Raw genomic sequence first — 14,880 nt, 5'->3', positions numbered from 1 at the left:
CTGCCGTCCTGACCTAAGGGACAGAAAAGGGGCCCGGGTCTTTGAAGGGGGCCACAAGGACCCAGGTTTCTCACCCGCGCAAGGCGGTCACTCAGATACGAAATTCTGAGACTAGTTATTGCCCTGGGCCAGACCGTCTGGTTAAATTCTTTAGGTAATTAAAGGAGAGGTACACTTTTAACTTGAGCCTGCTGTGTTTACACTGCCTTCAGTCTATAAAAAATTCGGAGCTCAAGTGGCACATTTTGGGGAGGGGCTGTTCTAAACTGAGGACAAAATTCAGGGACAGCCAAATGGGGGAGTTACCTGAGGGGGGCACAGAGACCCACACCTGCTCTGGACACACCAACCTCACTGTAGCTAATGTGTTCAACACGGGAGCTCTCTGAACCCCCACGCACAGGGCTTTTGATTGAGTTTCCACTGCAAAGGCATGACTGGGGCCCTCCCTGGTGGTGCAACGGGTTAAAGCACAGCACAAAGAAGCTTAAGCCACTTCCACATGAGTTCGATCCCCGCCTTCCCCGGAGGTGACCCACAGGGCGCGGCAGACCTCTCCTGACCCGCCCGCTGCTCCCCTCAGCAGTGTGCTTCGTCGATCTGCCTGTTCTGCTCCCCACTCTGTCTCTGGTGAAGCCTCTCACCACCCCTGCACCTCTGGCCTGTATCCCAGTTTCTATATGCATAAGTAAATAAATCTTTTTTAAAATTTTTTTAAAAAGGCATGATTGATCAAATCTTAGGTGCTTATACTCAGGCTCCTTATGGGGGGTGGGGGGGAGAGGCAGTGGAAAGTTCTGATCACCTCTAATCACCGACTAGCAGCTCATTAAAGTACAAAACACAACCAACCAGCACCAGCTTTAAGAGGCCTGGGCCAAGAGCCTGAACAAGGTTCATTTATTTATCCTTTTGTTACGCTACTGGGAGGCTCAGGCAGAGAGAGACCAGAAATGCGTCTCAGAGGAGGGTCCAGGACTGGTGGGCTGTGAGACAGTGATTTCTCTAAAATCACCGAAACATCAGTTTAGAGGCAGGAAAAGATGTCCCTGGAGTTGAAGCTTCACAGCTTCCAGGAAGACTGCGGAGAGAGCCTGGCTCTCCTCTCCTGGCTCTCCAGCCTTTTCCACACTCGCCCCTGGCTTTCAGCCCCACCTGCAGAGGGAGGGAGCACTGACCCAGGCCGAGGCTTTGTGTTTCAGCACCCTGCGTGACGGTTCACACTACAGGCAGGTGGACGAGAAGCAGTGGACAGTTCGGAGGGCCTCATCTTCGGGGCCTGGATGGCTGATCCTGAGGAGACCTGGGGGACAGCTTTTCAAGCGCCCGCTGGGGACAGAGGCCCTGAGGGGCCTGCGGAAGGGGAGGAGCTGAGGTCTGTCCTGCTTGGCTTCATCTCCCGGCCTGCTGTATCTGCTCAGGGCCACAAGGTCCAGCCACAGCCTTTCTCAAACTTCGTCAAGCACTAAGAATACTCGCCACGTCACCTATTACTGTAGAATTGAAATGGTGACTTAACCCAGGGTTTAGGAGGGTTGCGAATCATCAGCCGTGCCGCGCCACTGTGGGCTTCCTGTCTGCAGAGGGATAGCTGGTGTTGCTTCCAGAACTTTTTACCAGGCTGAGTTAAGGACCGATCAAATGTTCCACTGTGAGGAAGGGCGTAGAGCTGAGCCTAAGTCACTACGCACTGCTGGATTTTAGAACAACTTTCTTGATTTTAGAACAGAAGAGTCTGTGGACAGCAAGAAGGTCTTAGGGGCTTCACCTGGCTCGGGACCCAAACTGGACCCTGAGCAGAAAAGGCTTTTAATGACAGATAGGCACAGGCGGATGTTTGTTGATAGTCTCCTTTGTCTCTTTAAATATCGATTCTACTTGAGACGGTTTGAGTTCTTGCTGGGCCTGTGGGTTGCAGCTTGAACAAATAGATGCATTTCAAGAGTCAGAGCAAGTCTGGTTTTCTAAGTGGAGAATTTAGAGATGTTGTGTTTCGCATTCGTTTGAGTTGTTCCCATGCTGTAAAGCAATAAAATCTTTAAAACAAAAATAAATAAACATGGGTCTTCCCTGGTGGCCCAAGGGCTTAAAGCCAGCACTGTGGAGCTCTCCACAGCCATTGCAGCAGGAGTTCAGTCCCCAGCCAGGGAGTGAGTGGCCTGCACGGTGCCGCAGACCTCGCCTGTCTCCCCGCTGCTCCCCTCAGCAGTGTGTTCCAGTGGATCCACCTACTCTATCTCTGGTGAATCCACTCACCCCCTCACCTCTGGCCTACACCCCAGCTGTTGTACACGTACATAAATTAAAATAAATCTTCAAAGAAAGTACTTACAGATGAAAACAGGCAGCCAAGAACACGCTGCCTTCACGATTCTCTTTCAGACAGGAGGGAGAAATAAAGATGTCCCCAGGCAAACAAAAACTGAGGAGGGAGCCCAGCACTAGCTCTGGAAGAGTTGGAGAGTGACTCCGACACGCGTCAGGGACATGCTCCTATGGCCGCCGCAGCCCGGTGACAGTAACCCAGCTGCGGCGGCCAGCTGAATGCTGTGGAGCGCTGGTGGAGGAAGCTGTGGCTTATATACATGGCGGGGCACCACTCGGGCATTTTCAAAAATATGAGATCGTGTCAACTTTATGCCCGAGGGCAACTTTATGCCCTGGCCCTGGCTCTATCCTGGGTCCCCTCCCCCCGCCCCCCACCCTTCACGTAGCCTGGTATCCCCACTAGGTGACTGGAGGGTGTGGAATCAGCAGGAGGCTGAGCAGCCAGCCTGGCCCTTGGCTCGAGGTTGGAATCTCAAGTGGAACATGCCCTGGACCTCGGGGTCTTGGAACACTTAGACACGAATAGATGCACTTACGGGTGTGTGGATACACGCTTAAATACATATGTAATATATAAAATATAACAGAACTTTGAGAGGCCATATGTCCCCCTTGTTCCCTGCTCTCTGTTCTAACCCAGAGATTGAGCGCCTGGGAAGATTTAGTGAGGATCACCTTTTCTTATAATTTATTTTTTTATGCATATAAGAATGGGGTACAGGCGAGAGGTGTGGGGGTGAGAGGACTCACCAGATACAGAGTGGGGAGCAGAACAGGCAGAAATACTCTGAAATACATCCCTGAGGGGCGCAGGGGGAGACAGGAGAGGTCTGCTGTGCCCTGTGGGTCAACTCCCTGGCTGGGGATCGAACTCGTGCTGCAGTGGCTGTGGACAGCTTCATAGTGCTGAGACTTAACCCCTTGGGCCACCAGGGAGACCTGAGGATAAACAGGTCTGACTGGTACTTGAAATAGTTTCTGTGTTCTGAAGCATACGTAGCTTTAAAAATATATTTATTTTCACACGGGTGATTTGGTGTTGGGAAGTCCCCGGGGATTACAACTGAGATGGAAAAAGGCACAAAATGATGTAAAAATAAACTATTACATTATTTTTAAATATTCATTTTAAAGTAGAAAATATGAATACATGACAGGGAGTTTAATGAGAAGGTCAGGTCAATTCAAGAGATGAGACAAGAACTAAACACCTGCTCCATGTAAGTCAAAGTCAGAGCAGAGTATTTTGCTCTCATCAACCAGAATGTGAGTGACCCCTCCCCTGGGGCCGCTGGGCCCCCTGTCCATGCGTTAGGGGTGTGCTTATCCATCTCTGCCCGCAACTCTAATGCCCTATCCCAGTAACAGCGTGGACATGGCAACGTGCAACCACATATAACAGCATCTTTTGCAAAGGTCTCACGGAGTGATGACTCGCCAGCCAGCACTGAGTGATTCATTAGTGAATTAATCCTCGAGTGGCTGACGAATAGGCCCCACGCACCCACCCGCAGGCCAATAGTGGTCCCGGGGTCTCCTTTCCCCACGCTTACTCAACCTCCCATCATCTCTCGGCGGCCACCCACACCCCTCCTTGACGCCTCTGTGGTCTCCCGTGTGCCTTCTTACCCTCCACAGCCCATTCTCCTCACAGCAGCTGGTGTGATCTTGTAGACACCTAGTCAGTCAGCTGCACTTCCTGAGGGCTGGCCGTCCTGGGTCTTCCTGCACTCTCATGCGAGCATGTGGGTGGATAACACACCTTCCAGGGCCCTGTGTGGACCAACGATGAGCGTGTCTTGAGCGAGAATTACAGCCCCGTTCTGTGCATTAGCTTGCATGTAAACAGAGATAAAGGTTAAGTCAGATCTCATTACTCCTTAGCTCACCGCCAACACAGAGTAAAACCTGGGCTGCAGGGTTCCTGCCAAATCCAAGCCGCCCCCCCCATCCCTCTAAGTTCCTGCCGTCACACTTTCGTTTTTCAAACACACGAAGGAGCTCCTGCCACATGGGCTTTGTATCTGCCAACCCCTCTGAGTACAGCTTCCCCTATTTCATGGTTTTCTCCATCACCTGGCTCTACTTTCTGAAAAGGCTTTCTCACCTCTCTAGCGCTAATCACTTTATTTCAAGGAACATAACTCCAGCAGAAATTGTGTAAGTGTTTTATTGTTGGTCTCTCCTGCTGCATGGTAGCATCTGATCACCTGGGATTCCTTTCTTTTTTACTGCTGGGTTCTTGGTGTCTACAACAACTTGGCATGTGGCAGCTCCTAGAGAGAGATTTGTTGAGTGAGTGGATGGTTGATGGATAATAAATGCAAAGGAAGGAAAGATGATTTGGAGTGTGGGTGACTGAGCGAGTGAATGAACAAGCACATGAAGGGCTGTGCAGCTCCAGTGTGGGTAGGGTGAGCACAGGATTGGGGTGCTCAGAAAGGCTCAGGGGCTCGATTAAGGCTTGGGCAGAGTTAGGAGGTGTTAAGGAGCCCAAGCTGAGGTGGGGAGTCTGGAACCGCCAAGGTTTCGGGGAGCGCCTTTCGCCCCTTCCTGACCCACCTGCCTCTGGGCAGGGCTGACATCTCCAGCCAGCTCACAGGTGTTCACACCCCTCCCTCCACTGCAGGGTGCGGGCTCAGGCCCACCACCCTGTCCCCAGTAGCTGGAGGTGGGTTGCATTTGGGGAGTCCCTTGACTCCCCGCTGAGCTTTCCAAGAGCACCTGGCCAGGCTCTTCTCTCCCGGTGTGGCTGCGCCAAGCCTGCCTGACCCCAAAGCCAGCTCTCTCCATGTCTTCAGGGAGAGTGGGGTACACTGCATCCTGGCCACACGGGCAGAGCTCAGAGGCTCCACCCAGGGCACAGACAGTTGTTTCGTGGATCTGCCCCTGGTGTGGAGGGAAGACACGGAGACTGGGGTTCTGCTGCCAGCTCGGCCTGCACAAGCCCCTCAGTGATTCCTCCCTGCTCTCCTGGGGGTCTCGGAGGCGAGGGGCCGCCCCTCTCCCTCAGTGCTATCCCACTCCAGAGAGCCCAGCTCTGAGCCAAGCGTGAGGACCCCAGTGCGCTGGGGACTTGCCGGACCTGGCCTTGAGCCCTGACTCTTCCCCATGCCGCTGCCTCCTGCCAACCCTCCTGGTGAGGGCTGTGCCCAGGCTTCCACCCACAGGGCCGCAAGGAGCCCAAGTGGCAAGGGCCAGGCCAGACAGCAGGGTAAGGGAGGTGTGTCCTGGCACCACACAGCACGAGTGTCAAGGCTCGGGTCTCAGGTGAGTGAGCGAGCGGCCTGCTCAACAGCCACATCCCTGCCTGACAGTCATTCCCTGGTGACTGGGTGCAAACCACTGGCCAGGGCCGCAGGTCAAGACAAAAGTCCCCGTCTTTCTGCAGCTAGATCGTCAATAAACAAGTAAGACGCTTAGTGTAGCTGTAGAGAACTCTGGAGTTTGGGAATAGCAAGCTTGAGGTTGGGGTGGCTATCGTGAAGAGGAGGGGTGCCCGGGAAGGCCCCAGGATGACTGAGGGTGGCTTGGTGAAAGCATACTCTGAGGTGCAGCTTTATCTTTACATTTAAAAGGAGGGGTTTCTGCGGAAAAGAATGGCCTAGGCAGGCAAGGATTATGCTGAGGTGAAGATCAAGAAAGACCCAGCAGGCTCAGGAAAACCCTGACCACCCTTATTAGCTAAGCATGTTAGATGAGGGCCTGGCCCCAGCAGACAACTCGCATCCAAGATGCTACCCGATTTCATCTGACTGGCTGTGGCAGGGGCCAGACCTCTCATTAATAAACTCGTGTTCTTTCCGTCTACCGTGGCCCCCGGGAGGCCTGGGCCCGTCCAATGTGGCCCCCCGGGAGGCCCGGGCCCCTGTCCACCGTGGCCCCCTCCGGAGGCCCAGGCCCCAGCCCATCCTAAGCTCAGGACGGTTCTAAACCTGCTTTGGTCTCACTTGCCTTTGGGCTACCTTTGTGGCCAACACATGTAAGAAATGCACTTTGTTCTCTCCCTGTTCATCTGTCTTCTGTCAGTGTAACTCGGCGGCCAGGTGAGAGCTGGCGGGGCGGGGGGGGGCGGTGTTCTCTCCCGCCATAGGCGTCGGAGCCTGCACTTGTTTTGAAGGCAGAGTACAACAGACTAATGGGGGAACACGCCCGGGGTGTGGGAGAGAACTTCGTTGCTTCCAAGGGTAGGGGTCTGGGGGACTGGTGATGCGGCCTCCATGACACAGGCTGAGCCAGCTATGGGTGGGCATGTTTGCAGTGGGGGTGCAGGACTGGAGATGGACATGGACAGCACCCCGTACACTTGGGACCTGCACAGGCAGGAAGGACTGCAGAGCCAGAGGGTAAGATCAGCAGAAGGAAAGATTCCCTCAGCAAAGGCACCTTTCCCGGGGCGGCAGGGTTCGGGCCTGCAGGGAGCTCACCGGTGCGCCTGGCTAGGACCCACACGGGGGCTCCCAGCTCTACCCCTGGGGCTGGGAGCTGGTTCTCAGGGGCAGGGAATTAAGGTGAAATGAGGATGGCAGGAGAGGGGGACACAGAGATGAGAAGGAATTTGAGGGGGGGGTGGAGGTGCTTTGTGTGCTTTTTTGGGGGGGGAGGTGGAGAAGAGGGTATAAGGTCCTGCCCAAACACCAGCAAACGAGCCCTGGTCATCAACTCTTCCTGGGACTCAAGGACGGGAGGCAAAGGACCAAGGAAGAAACCACTTTTTATTCCCTAACTAGTAAACTCCATCCACCACACGGTGGTGGCTCCTTCAGCACGCCCTGTCCAGTATAGTTCTCGGGTGTTGGAAAGGTGCTCCCCATGTCCAGTACAGTAGCACTAGCTAGTTCTGCCTACTGGGCACTTGAAATGTGGCAAGTCCAACTGAGGAGATGAGTTTTTTTAGGTTAAATTCATTTAAATACAAACGCCACATCGGGCTCACGACTCCTACGCTGGACGGCACAGCTTTCGGCCCTGTCTGGGCAGTTTGCTTCGGAGGCCAGCGGGCGGGCGAGCGGTGGGAAGTGTGGCCCCCCCGGCTGCGAGGGGCGCCTCAGAGCGGGGGCACGCCGCGGGCACGCCGGATAAGGTTTGCCAGCCGCTTGGCCAGGCCGCCGGCGCTGGGCTCCTCGACGTGGAAGGTTCGGGTGAGGAGGTTGTAGAAGGAGCCGTAGCACACGGCCACCACGGTGCACGTGAGGCAGATCACGTTGTAGGGCATGCTGAAGTCGGGCGTGGGCAGGCCCACCAGCAGCGGCTCCGTGTAGAGCCGCACGAAGTAGCCAGAGCTGTCGGACACGGGGAACCTGGTGCCAGAAGGAGGGGTGAGGCCGAACCCGCTGCTCCTCCCATCTCAGCCGCCCCCACCCCAGGCCGCGGGGCCCATCCCTGGGCAGGGTGTCCACGATTCCTCCCCTCAAAGCCCCTCACCAGAACAGCCCAGCACGCAAGCCTGGCCAGTGTCAAGCAGCTTGGGGCCAGCTCAGGAGTGGACAGGGGGCTGCCATCGCCTTCTGGTGCCAGCCGAAGGCCGCTCTCCTGGGTACCCTGCCAGATCCCTCCCCAACACCACCCTGGCCCCATGTCTGTCCAGAAGAGAACAGAACCCCCTCTCAGCCCAACGCTGGCAGTGCAGGAGCAAACCGGCCAGGACCCTGGCACTCAGTAACTGCTCCAGGAAGCAAATGTGCACTAGAAAAGTACTGCTCTTCTCACCCACCGATTTTTCTAGAAGCACTTCAGGATCCCTGTTTAGTCTACCCAAATGCAGATCACTAGGCATTTTACTAGACCGTGTTAAATCCGCACACTACTTCGGAAGAGGCAGCGCGAGCCCAGCCCGCCCCAGCGCGCCTCCCCTTGCTGGCGCGCACCCTGAAGCAGGCAGTCGGGGTCCCACTTACAGGGAGGTAAAGAGGGGGCTCGCTTCCCAGTCCATGGGTTTGGCTGCCACCATGCTGGGCACGAGGGCGCTGACGACCGATGGGCTGCGCAGGAGCAGACAGGTGCCCGTGAGCCCCCGCTCCCCTCCGGCTCCCCGGCCACGGGTAGGGCGGGTGAAGCGCACCTGACATAGAAGCCGTGGTTGGGGTCCGGGGTGTACTCGGTCCACTTGAGCAGTGCCCTCTCAAACTGGATGGAGACCTTGGTGAGCGAGCTGGCCGGCAGCTGGACCAGCATCTCCAGGAGGTGGGGCTGCAGCCGGTCCTGGGCGGGCTGGTAGTGGATGTAACCTGGGGGCAGGCGGCGGTCAGCCTGGCCTCGTCTGCGGCCAGGGGACTGGCACCCCGGCCCCTACGTATTGAGGCCTTGGGGCCTGGAGCCGGGTGCCCAGATGGCGGCTGTGCCTGCTAGAAGCCACAGGCTCAGGAAGGGAATGGGGCCTCCGGAAGGGCAAAGAGGTTTCCAGGGCAGCCCTCCCGGGACATGCTCAAGCTCATCAATTTCTACATCGCAAAACTGGGGCTCCAGATGACAGACAGGCTGCAACAGGAAGTCCACCTGGGAGGCTGACTTGCTAAAAATACGGGACCTGAACCTCATCAAGCCTCTAGATCGAAGCAGCAATACACGAGAAAGGCAGGGGAGGGAGGCACAGCCGAGACACAGACTAGGACGAGCGCAGAGTGCAGAGCAGACGACCAGCTCCTCCAGCCAACGGGTTGTCTTTCAAAAGTGGAAGCTGTTATAGATGAAAAGATCTTACAGCAGCACACTAAAGCACGAGGCTAATGACGGGGTGGGGTGGAGACAGGGAGTTTAGGAGAATGATGTACTTTGTGCTCAGATTTTCTATAAACCTGAAACAGCTGAAGAAAGATAAAGTCCATTAATTTTTCCTTCAAGCGAGAAAATAATGCCCCGCAAAGGCCCTGTTTAGATCCCAACTTGAACAACCCCATCACGGAACGGTATTTCTAAAATACAGGGGAAACCAGGAATGATCCACTAGTCTTTCGCCTAGTGGAGATACATGCTGAAGTATCTGCAGCTGAACACAGATGTCTGGGCTTTAAGACACTGCAGCAGAAAAAGAGGAGACGCCTGGAGGCTGCCGGGGCTGGGCGGTAGGTGCCTTGGAATTTACTGTATGATTCCACTGAGGTATGTGAACTTGTCCAGAAAAAAAAGTAAAAAGAAAAGAAAAACCCCCCAGATATAAAAGATGCTCGGAGAAGAGATGTCGAAGGGGGCAGACAGTGGTCTGAAGAGACCCTGGTGCGCGGCTTGATGCGGCCTCCACACGGGAGTGCAGAGGCCTGAGGCCTCACTGGGGAGTAAGCGGTCACCCCCCAACCCGGTGAATCCTTCTCCTCCTCACCAGTCACCTCCACTGCACAGAGAACCGAGTGGCCGCCTGGCACCAGAGGAAAGGACTCAGCAAAGAGCAGCGCCCTTCAGAAGAACAGGAGGACACAGAGAGGAAGCTGAAGCCAAGGCGCCTCTTGGCCCGGGGATTGCAGCCCTGCTCCCTTTTCCACTTCCAGGGCTGACTTGCTGGCTGACTCTTTCTTTACAACGAGTCACCACAAGACAAAAGGTTGTGCCCAGAGCCAGGAAGAGAGAGCAGCAGAGGATAAGGCGGAGAGCACGGCTCCCAGCGCCTCTGCCGGAGGCCTCATGTCTTGGGTAGCAAATGCCCCGCGCACCCGCCCCGGGGCTAGCTGTGTTTCCCAGACTGCCGCTCGCTCTTCTGGCTGTGTGGTGTTCAGGGGCGGCTCAGAAGGACCCTGAGAGGCAGGGGCTTGAGGGCCTGCGAGAGAGCAGGCTGGAAGGGGCGCTCGAGGCTCAGCTCACTCGGCTTGTTGTCCTTGCCCTTGGAGGTGATGGTCAGCGTGTGCACGTAGAGCCGCAGGTACCAGGGCACCGTGTCCAGCAGCAGCACGGGGAAGGCGCGGTAGGGGTGCGTGTTGTGCAGCAGCGTGGTCAGCTCCCCGCTCTGCAGCCCGTACCCGCTCACGTACCGCTGGGCGTGCAGGAAGGGCACGGGCGGGGCCTCTGCTGGGAAAAGCCCAGGTAGTAGGTCGGAAAGGGCACAGCCCACCCAGCCCCGGGGCACGTCCCGAGTTTAAAGCCAGGGAGGGGCCAGGGAGCCTGTATCCAGCCACCCCTCTCCCCAGCCCACGAGGATGCGGTCAGCATGGCTGCGACTGACTGAGCCCTGAGAGGTGCCCGGCTCTGCGCCCCTCCACCCCCAGTGAGGCGCCCTCGCGTCACTGGATACTTGTCACGGTGACGCTGGACACGACCGCAACGGTCTGGGGCCCGCCTCGACTAGTGGGCGGCGAACTGTCTGCAGAAACACTTGTCAACTAAAGGAATTCGCAAAAAACTGTTACATTAGTTGTTTCATCCAAATCCACAAGGTCTCACTGCCCCTGTTTTCCAGATGAGGCAACAGAACCTGCCCAAGGTCGTGGAGCTCAGAAGGGCGAATGACACACCCGCAGGTCTGACCAGAGACCTGGGTCTGAGCACAACCCACTATCTGGGGGGAGGGGCGGGGCCCCAAGACGCGCCGTTCTGTGGCCCCTGGTGGCCTGGCGGCCCACTAGCCACCCACCATTCTCTGGGGGTTTCTTCCACTTGAGCTGGATGTTCAGGTTGCGGGAGTTGTTGATTGTAGCTGGGTCAAGCAAGTCGTAGACTGCATAGGTCTTCCGGGTGCCCAGAATGACGTCCTGGTAGGTGGTGGTGGGGGGCGGGTTCACCTCCAAGGTCTCGTTGTCCTAGAGACACGGGGGGCCGCTGGGTGAGTGGAGGGCGGGCTGGCGGGAGAGGGGAACGTGCAGCCTGGGGCCTCGGTTACCTGGCTGTAGTTGGTGATGTCCACGTAGACTCGGCTCTCCGAAGCCAGGGGGCAGGGCTCTGTGAGGGTTCGGGAGAACATCCGGAAGAGGGACCAGTCTGAGGGGCAGAGAGCAGGTGGGACAGGGCTGGGGTGAGACCTGGCTGGCACAGGCAGGACGGGCTGACGAGGGGTGGGTAGGAACCAACTTCCAGGGCCTTACCTTTCTTGCCCTGCCCCGTGACAAAGGCATCAAACACCACGGTGAGGGTCTGCCTCAGCTCCCAGGAGATGCTGGTACAGCGGGCGTTCTACCACAAGGCGGTGGTAGCAATGAGGAACTGTCCTCCAACCACACCTCCGGGGGTCGCCTCCCTGGCCCCAACCCTGCCAGTGGTGTCTCTTCCCACCAGGCTGACGCTACAAGCAGCTTCACAAGGACCGCCGGGTGAAACACAGCAACAACCCCGCGCTCCGGATCGTTGTTCTCGCGTGCCAGATGAGCAAACCAGGCCCAGGGAGATGATTCACTCAAGGTGATGTCAGCCGAGCGGGCAGCGGCACCGCACTGTTCCCAACCGCTGTGCTCCGCGACAAAGATATACTGAGCGAGTCAGGCCCCCTCCCAGCGTCCCTGCTGCCCCGAATGACCGTCAGCACACACAGCTGGCTTGGCCGGCCACCCACCCTGGGCGACGTGCTTCACCTGGCGCATCTCTCCGAGTGCGGGCAGTGCCACCCCACCTGCCCTTCCCAACTTACTCTGCAAACAGGGCGGATGTGCACCGCCTGCGAGTGGTAGCTAGTGTGGAACAGGCGGTCCGCCTTCAGCAGCACAGAGAGGCCTGCCTGGAGGGGCAGAGAGATGCAAGGTCAGTGCCCTGCGCTACGGGCACTTGGGCAGAAGCGGGGTTATCTGTAAACGTCCCGCAGCTGTCAGGCATCAAAGGGGCACCTCCAGCCGCTCTCAGAGGCCCCCCCCCTGCATTCAGACCCCCGCCTTACCTTGGAACTACAGGGCAGGAGCTTCTTCCAGGGGGTGAGGTTCTCTGTGCAGACCACCTCTCGGGGCAGCACAGCATAGCGCAGGAAGTAGTGGTCAGTGCCTGCGGGAGACACAGCCCGTGGGGGTAGGCCTTGGGCCCCCACACCTCAGGATGCAAACTCTAGAGAGGAGAGGCCCTCCCCTCTTCCCGCACAACTCTACGGCCTCAAGAGTCCCGGCAGGGGTGGCTGGGGGGTGCTCGTTCTCTTCCCAGGGACAGGGCAATGCAGATAGCTGTTTCTGGGTTGCACACCCAGGGGCTTTATGATCCGGCCCAGCTGAGAAAGGAGGAAACTAAGGGGAGAGGAGGCAAAGGTCTGGGCAAGAGGGAACAGGAAGAAGGGCGGGGTGTGGGGTGACCTCACCATTGGCCAGCCCTAGGGGTTTGAAGGAGGCAGAGGGAGTGACCGTGTTGGTAGAGTCGATGAAGTTGAGAGAGGCGCAGAAGATCCCGGAGAGGACGTTACTGAGCTCCTTCCAAGATTCATCCACACTGAGGGAGACACAAACCCACTCACTGTCCCGGGGCCGTCTGCCCCGGCTCCCTCCCAGCCTGCAGGTGGGCAACTCTCAAACAGAGATGGCAAACTTGAAGCCTTAAGTTCTGCCCAAACCGGAATCATGGCTCACTGGTGTGCACAGCCCTGACTCACACGGCGCTTCTTATATTTTTAAATTACTTGCTGACATTCAATTTGCCAACTTTCACACTGAAATTCAGATTTCTGCTATTCCTTTGAAAAATGAGAGCATCTGGCGAGAGCCGGCCTCCATGCCCACATGGCAACGACGCACTGGGGGCACAGTGGAGTTGTCTCTCGAGTTCTATCTTGCTGCTGGCCCTCCCACTCCCTTTTATGGCCCTCGACGGTTTTTTAAATCATACTGGTGCTACTGATTTCTCAGAGTGGGGACAAAAGGAAATCGTGAAACAACTGCAGTGCCTAGACCCACTACCTTGTCTTCTCTACTGAAAGCAATTCCTCTAATGTGAAGATCGGGCCTCTTATTGGCTACCTGAAGTCCACAGATGTCTTGTTTGGCCCTCATTGTATTATTTTATTATTATCATCATTGTTACTGTTGTTTGGATGAATGTCCCATAAAGGGCGATCCAGTTTGCCAGTTTTCTATTGCTTTACATCCAAACAGTTTCAATTATTTATTATCGGCATCATCTGGAGAGATATGCAGATGCTACCTCAGATGAAGAAATAAGTACATTTAACCAAGTAAAGAATGCCACCCGGTGGCAGTATGTCTTACTCCCAACACCAGCTTACACGCCAAGGAGCTGCTGCCCACTGGAACTGCTACTCCTCGGGGCAGTGACAGGGCAACCATACCTTCCCCTCAGGCCAGTGACCTTCCCCAGCCACAATGTCTCTATAGCCTGCAAGAGGATTCAAGGTGGGCACTCACTCAGTGACTGTGTCTTGAAACCAGACCCAGAGCTCTGCACCTGATGGGGCCTGCAGAAAGGGTGGCCCCCAGTATCGAGTCCTCCAGAAGCCTTGTGTGAATGACAGGTGCAGCTCCTGGAGAGAATACTTGGAGATCAACTGCCCCAGGGCTTTGGGGAAGAGCCTATAATGAGAAACTGGAGAAGGGGGGTGCAAATGAGTGATGATCCTGGAGGGAGGGTTCCCGGCCACCCTATGGAAGCTGCAGAACCCAGGCTCTGGGGTGAGAGAGATCTGGATTCCAGGCTAGACTGTTATATACTAGGGATGTGACTTTCAACAAGTGTCTTAACTTCTCTACACCTCCAACTTCTTCTTTGTAATGGTTCAGAGAGCTCAGCACTGTCCTAGAACTCAAGATAAATGGTGAGCACCAATAGCAACATTATCAACAGAGGGCTCTAACGAAAGGGTTAGAGAGCTGTGCCCTGCACCTGCGCAGAGCACTGGATTAAGAGTCGGAGGTGTGACTGCCCCTCAATGGGGCTCATTTTCACTGCGGGAAGAAAGGGATTCTTCAGTAACTATTCCACCCCTCTCCAAGGAGCCCTCTGAGGACCCCGAGCCTCGGGGCCAGAACCCCGCCAGGGCTCAGGCCCCACCCCCAAGGCTTGCCACCACCCCACGCTCAGCAGGTGCCGCAGATTTCCTCAGTCTCATCCTCTCACCTTCTTCCCGCTGCAGCTCGGAATCCCAGCGCGTGCGAAACTGGAATGTGGCGGCTACGTCCCCAGAAGGCAGCGGGGTGATGACGAGCTCTTCCCGCAGGCTGTCGCGTGGGGGTCCTGCATGCCCCCAGCCGCCCGGCCCCGGGAGCAGCAGCCCCAGCAGCGCAAGCCGCACGGCCGCCGCCATGCCTACGGCCGCTTCCGCCTCCCGGCGGCGCCCGCCCCCAGGGGAGGCCGGCCTCCAATAGGAAGAGCGAAAGACAAGCGACTTCCGGCGCCGTCCCGGAAGCAGGGGCGCGGTTACCAGAGCGACTGCCGGGCGGGGCCCTTTGGGGCTGCTGGGTATACTCCAGGGAGGGCACGGGGTGGCTTCCCTCGCAGAGGGTTGCATGGAGGACCCTAGCTGCCCCCCTTTGAGATATTCCACCCACGAGAAAGTGCTTAATAATACAGGATGCCACCACCGCCATTGTGCCTCTAGTTGAGACTGGAAAGGGTTGCCTGCTTCTGCGAGGTGGTGTGGCAGGCCGTTTCCCTCCTCCACTTCTGTGGCCTCCATTTGCTCCGTCCTAGACCTAACCAGTTTCTCGGGTG

The 14,880-nt window shown here is 56.8% G+C and overlaps 1 protein-coding gene across 2 annotated transcripts; it reads right to left on the bottom strand.

The window, feature by feature from the left end:
* Positions 1-7,024: 7,024 nt before the first annotated feature.
* PIGT (phosphatidylinositol glycan anchor biosynthesis, class T) lies at positions 7,025-14,554 on the bottom strand. 2 transcript variants are annotated; one of them, XM_004687415.2, is made up of 12 exons: positions 14,287-14,554; positions 13,578-13,755; positions 12,521-12,648; positions 12,116-12,216; positions 11,873-11,959; positions 11,334-11,421; positions 11,132-11,229; positions 10,886-11,051; positions 10,120-10,320; positions 8,390-8,555; positions 8,226-8,309; positions 7,025-7,628 (listed from the first exon to the last, which is right to left on the bottom strand). In XM_004687415.2, the coding sequence occupies exons 1-12, from the start codon at positions 14,471-14,473 to the stop codon at positions 7,376-7,378; spliced, it is 1,737 nt and encodes a 578-aa protein (XP_004687472.1). In that variant the 5' UTR covers positions 14,474-14,554; the 3' UTR covers positions 7,025-7,375. The 2 variants fall into 2 exon arrangements, with proteins under 2 accessions (XP_004687472.1, XP_012583803.1); XM_012728349.1 differs by having other exon boundaries at positions 10,120-10,323; positions 14,287-14,485.
* Between the last annotated feature and the right edge of the window lie 326 nt (positions 14,555-14,880).

The sequence above is a fragment of the Condylura cristata genome, unplaced genomic scaffold, assembly GCF_000260355.1.
Source record: "Condylura cristata isolate star-nosed mole 26May11 unplaced genomic scaffold, ConCri1.0 scaffold00022, whole genome shotgun sequence".
In the NCBI taxonomy this organism is placed as follows: domain Eukaryota; kingdom Metazoa; phylum Chordata; class Mammalia; order Eulipotyphla; family Talpidae; genus Condylura; species Condylura cristata.
The sequence above is the reverse complement of the archived record's forward strand: the minus strand, read 5'-3'. Positions and strand labels throughout refer to the sequence as shown.

Coding starts and splice junctions, on each gene's coding strand:
- PIGT (XM_012728349.1), bottom strand. CDS start 14,473: ATGGCGGCGGCCGTGCGGCTTGCGCTGCTGGGGCTGCTGCTCCCGGGG. Junction 11,960..12,115: donor TCCTGCCCTGTAGTTCCAAG/GTAAGGCGGGGG, acceptor CTGCCCCTCCAG/GCAGGCCTCTCTGTGCTGCT. Junction 11,422..11,872: donor ACATCCGCCCTGTTTGCAGA/GTAAGTTGGGAA, acceptor GCCTTGTGGTAG/AACGCCCGCTGTACCAGCAT.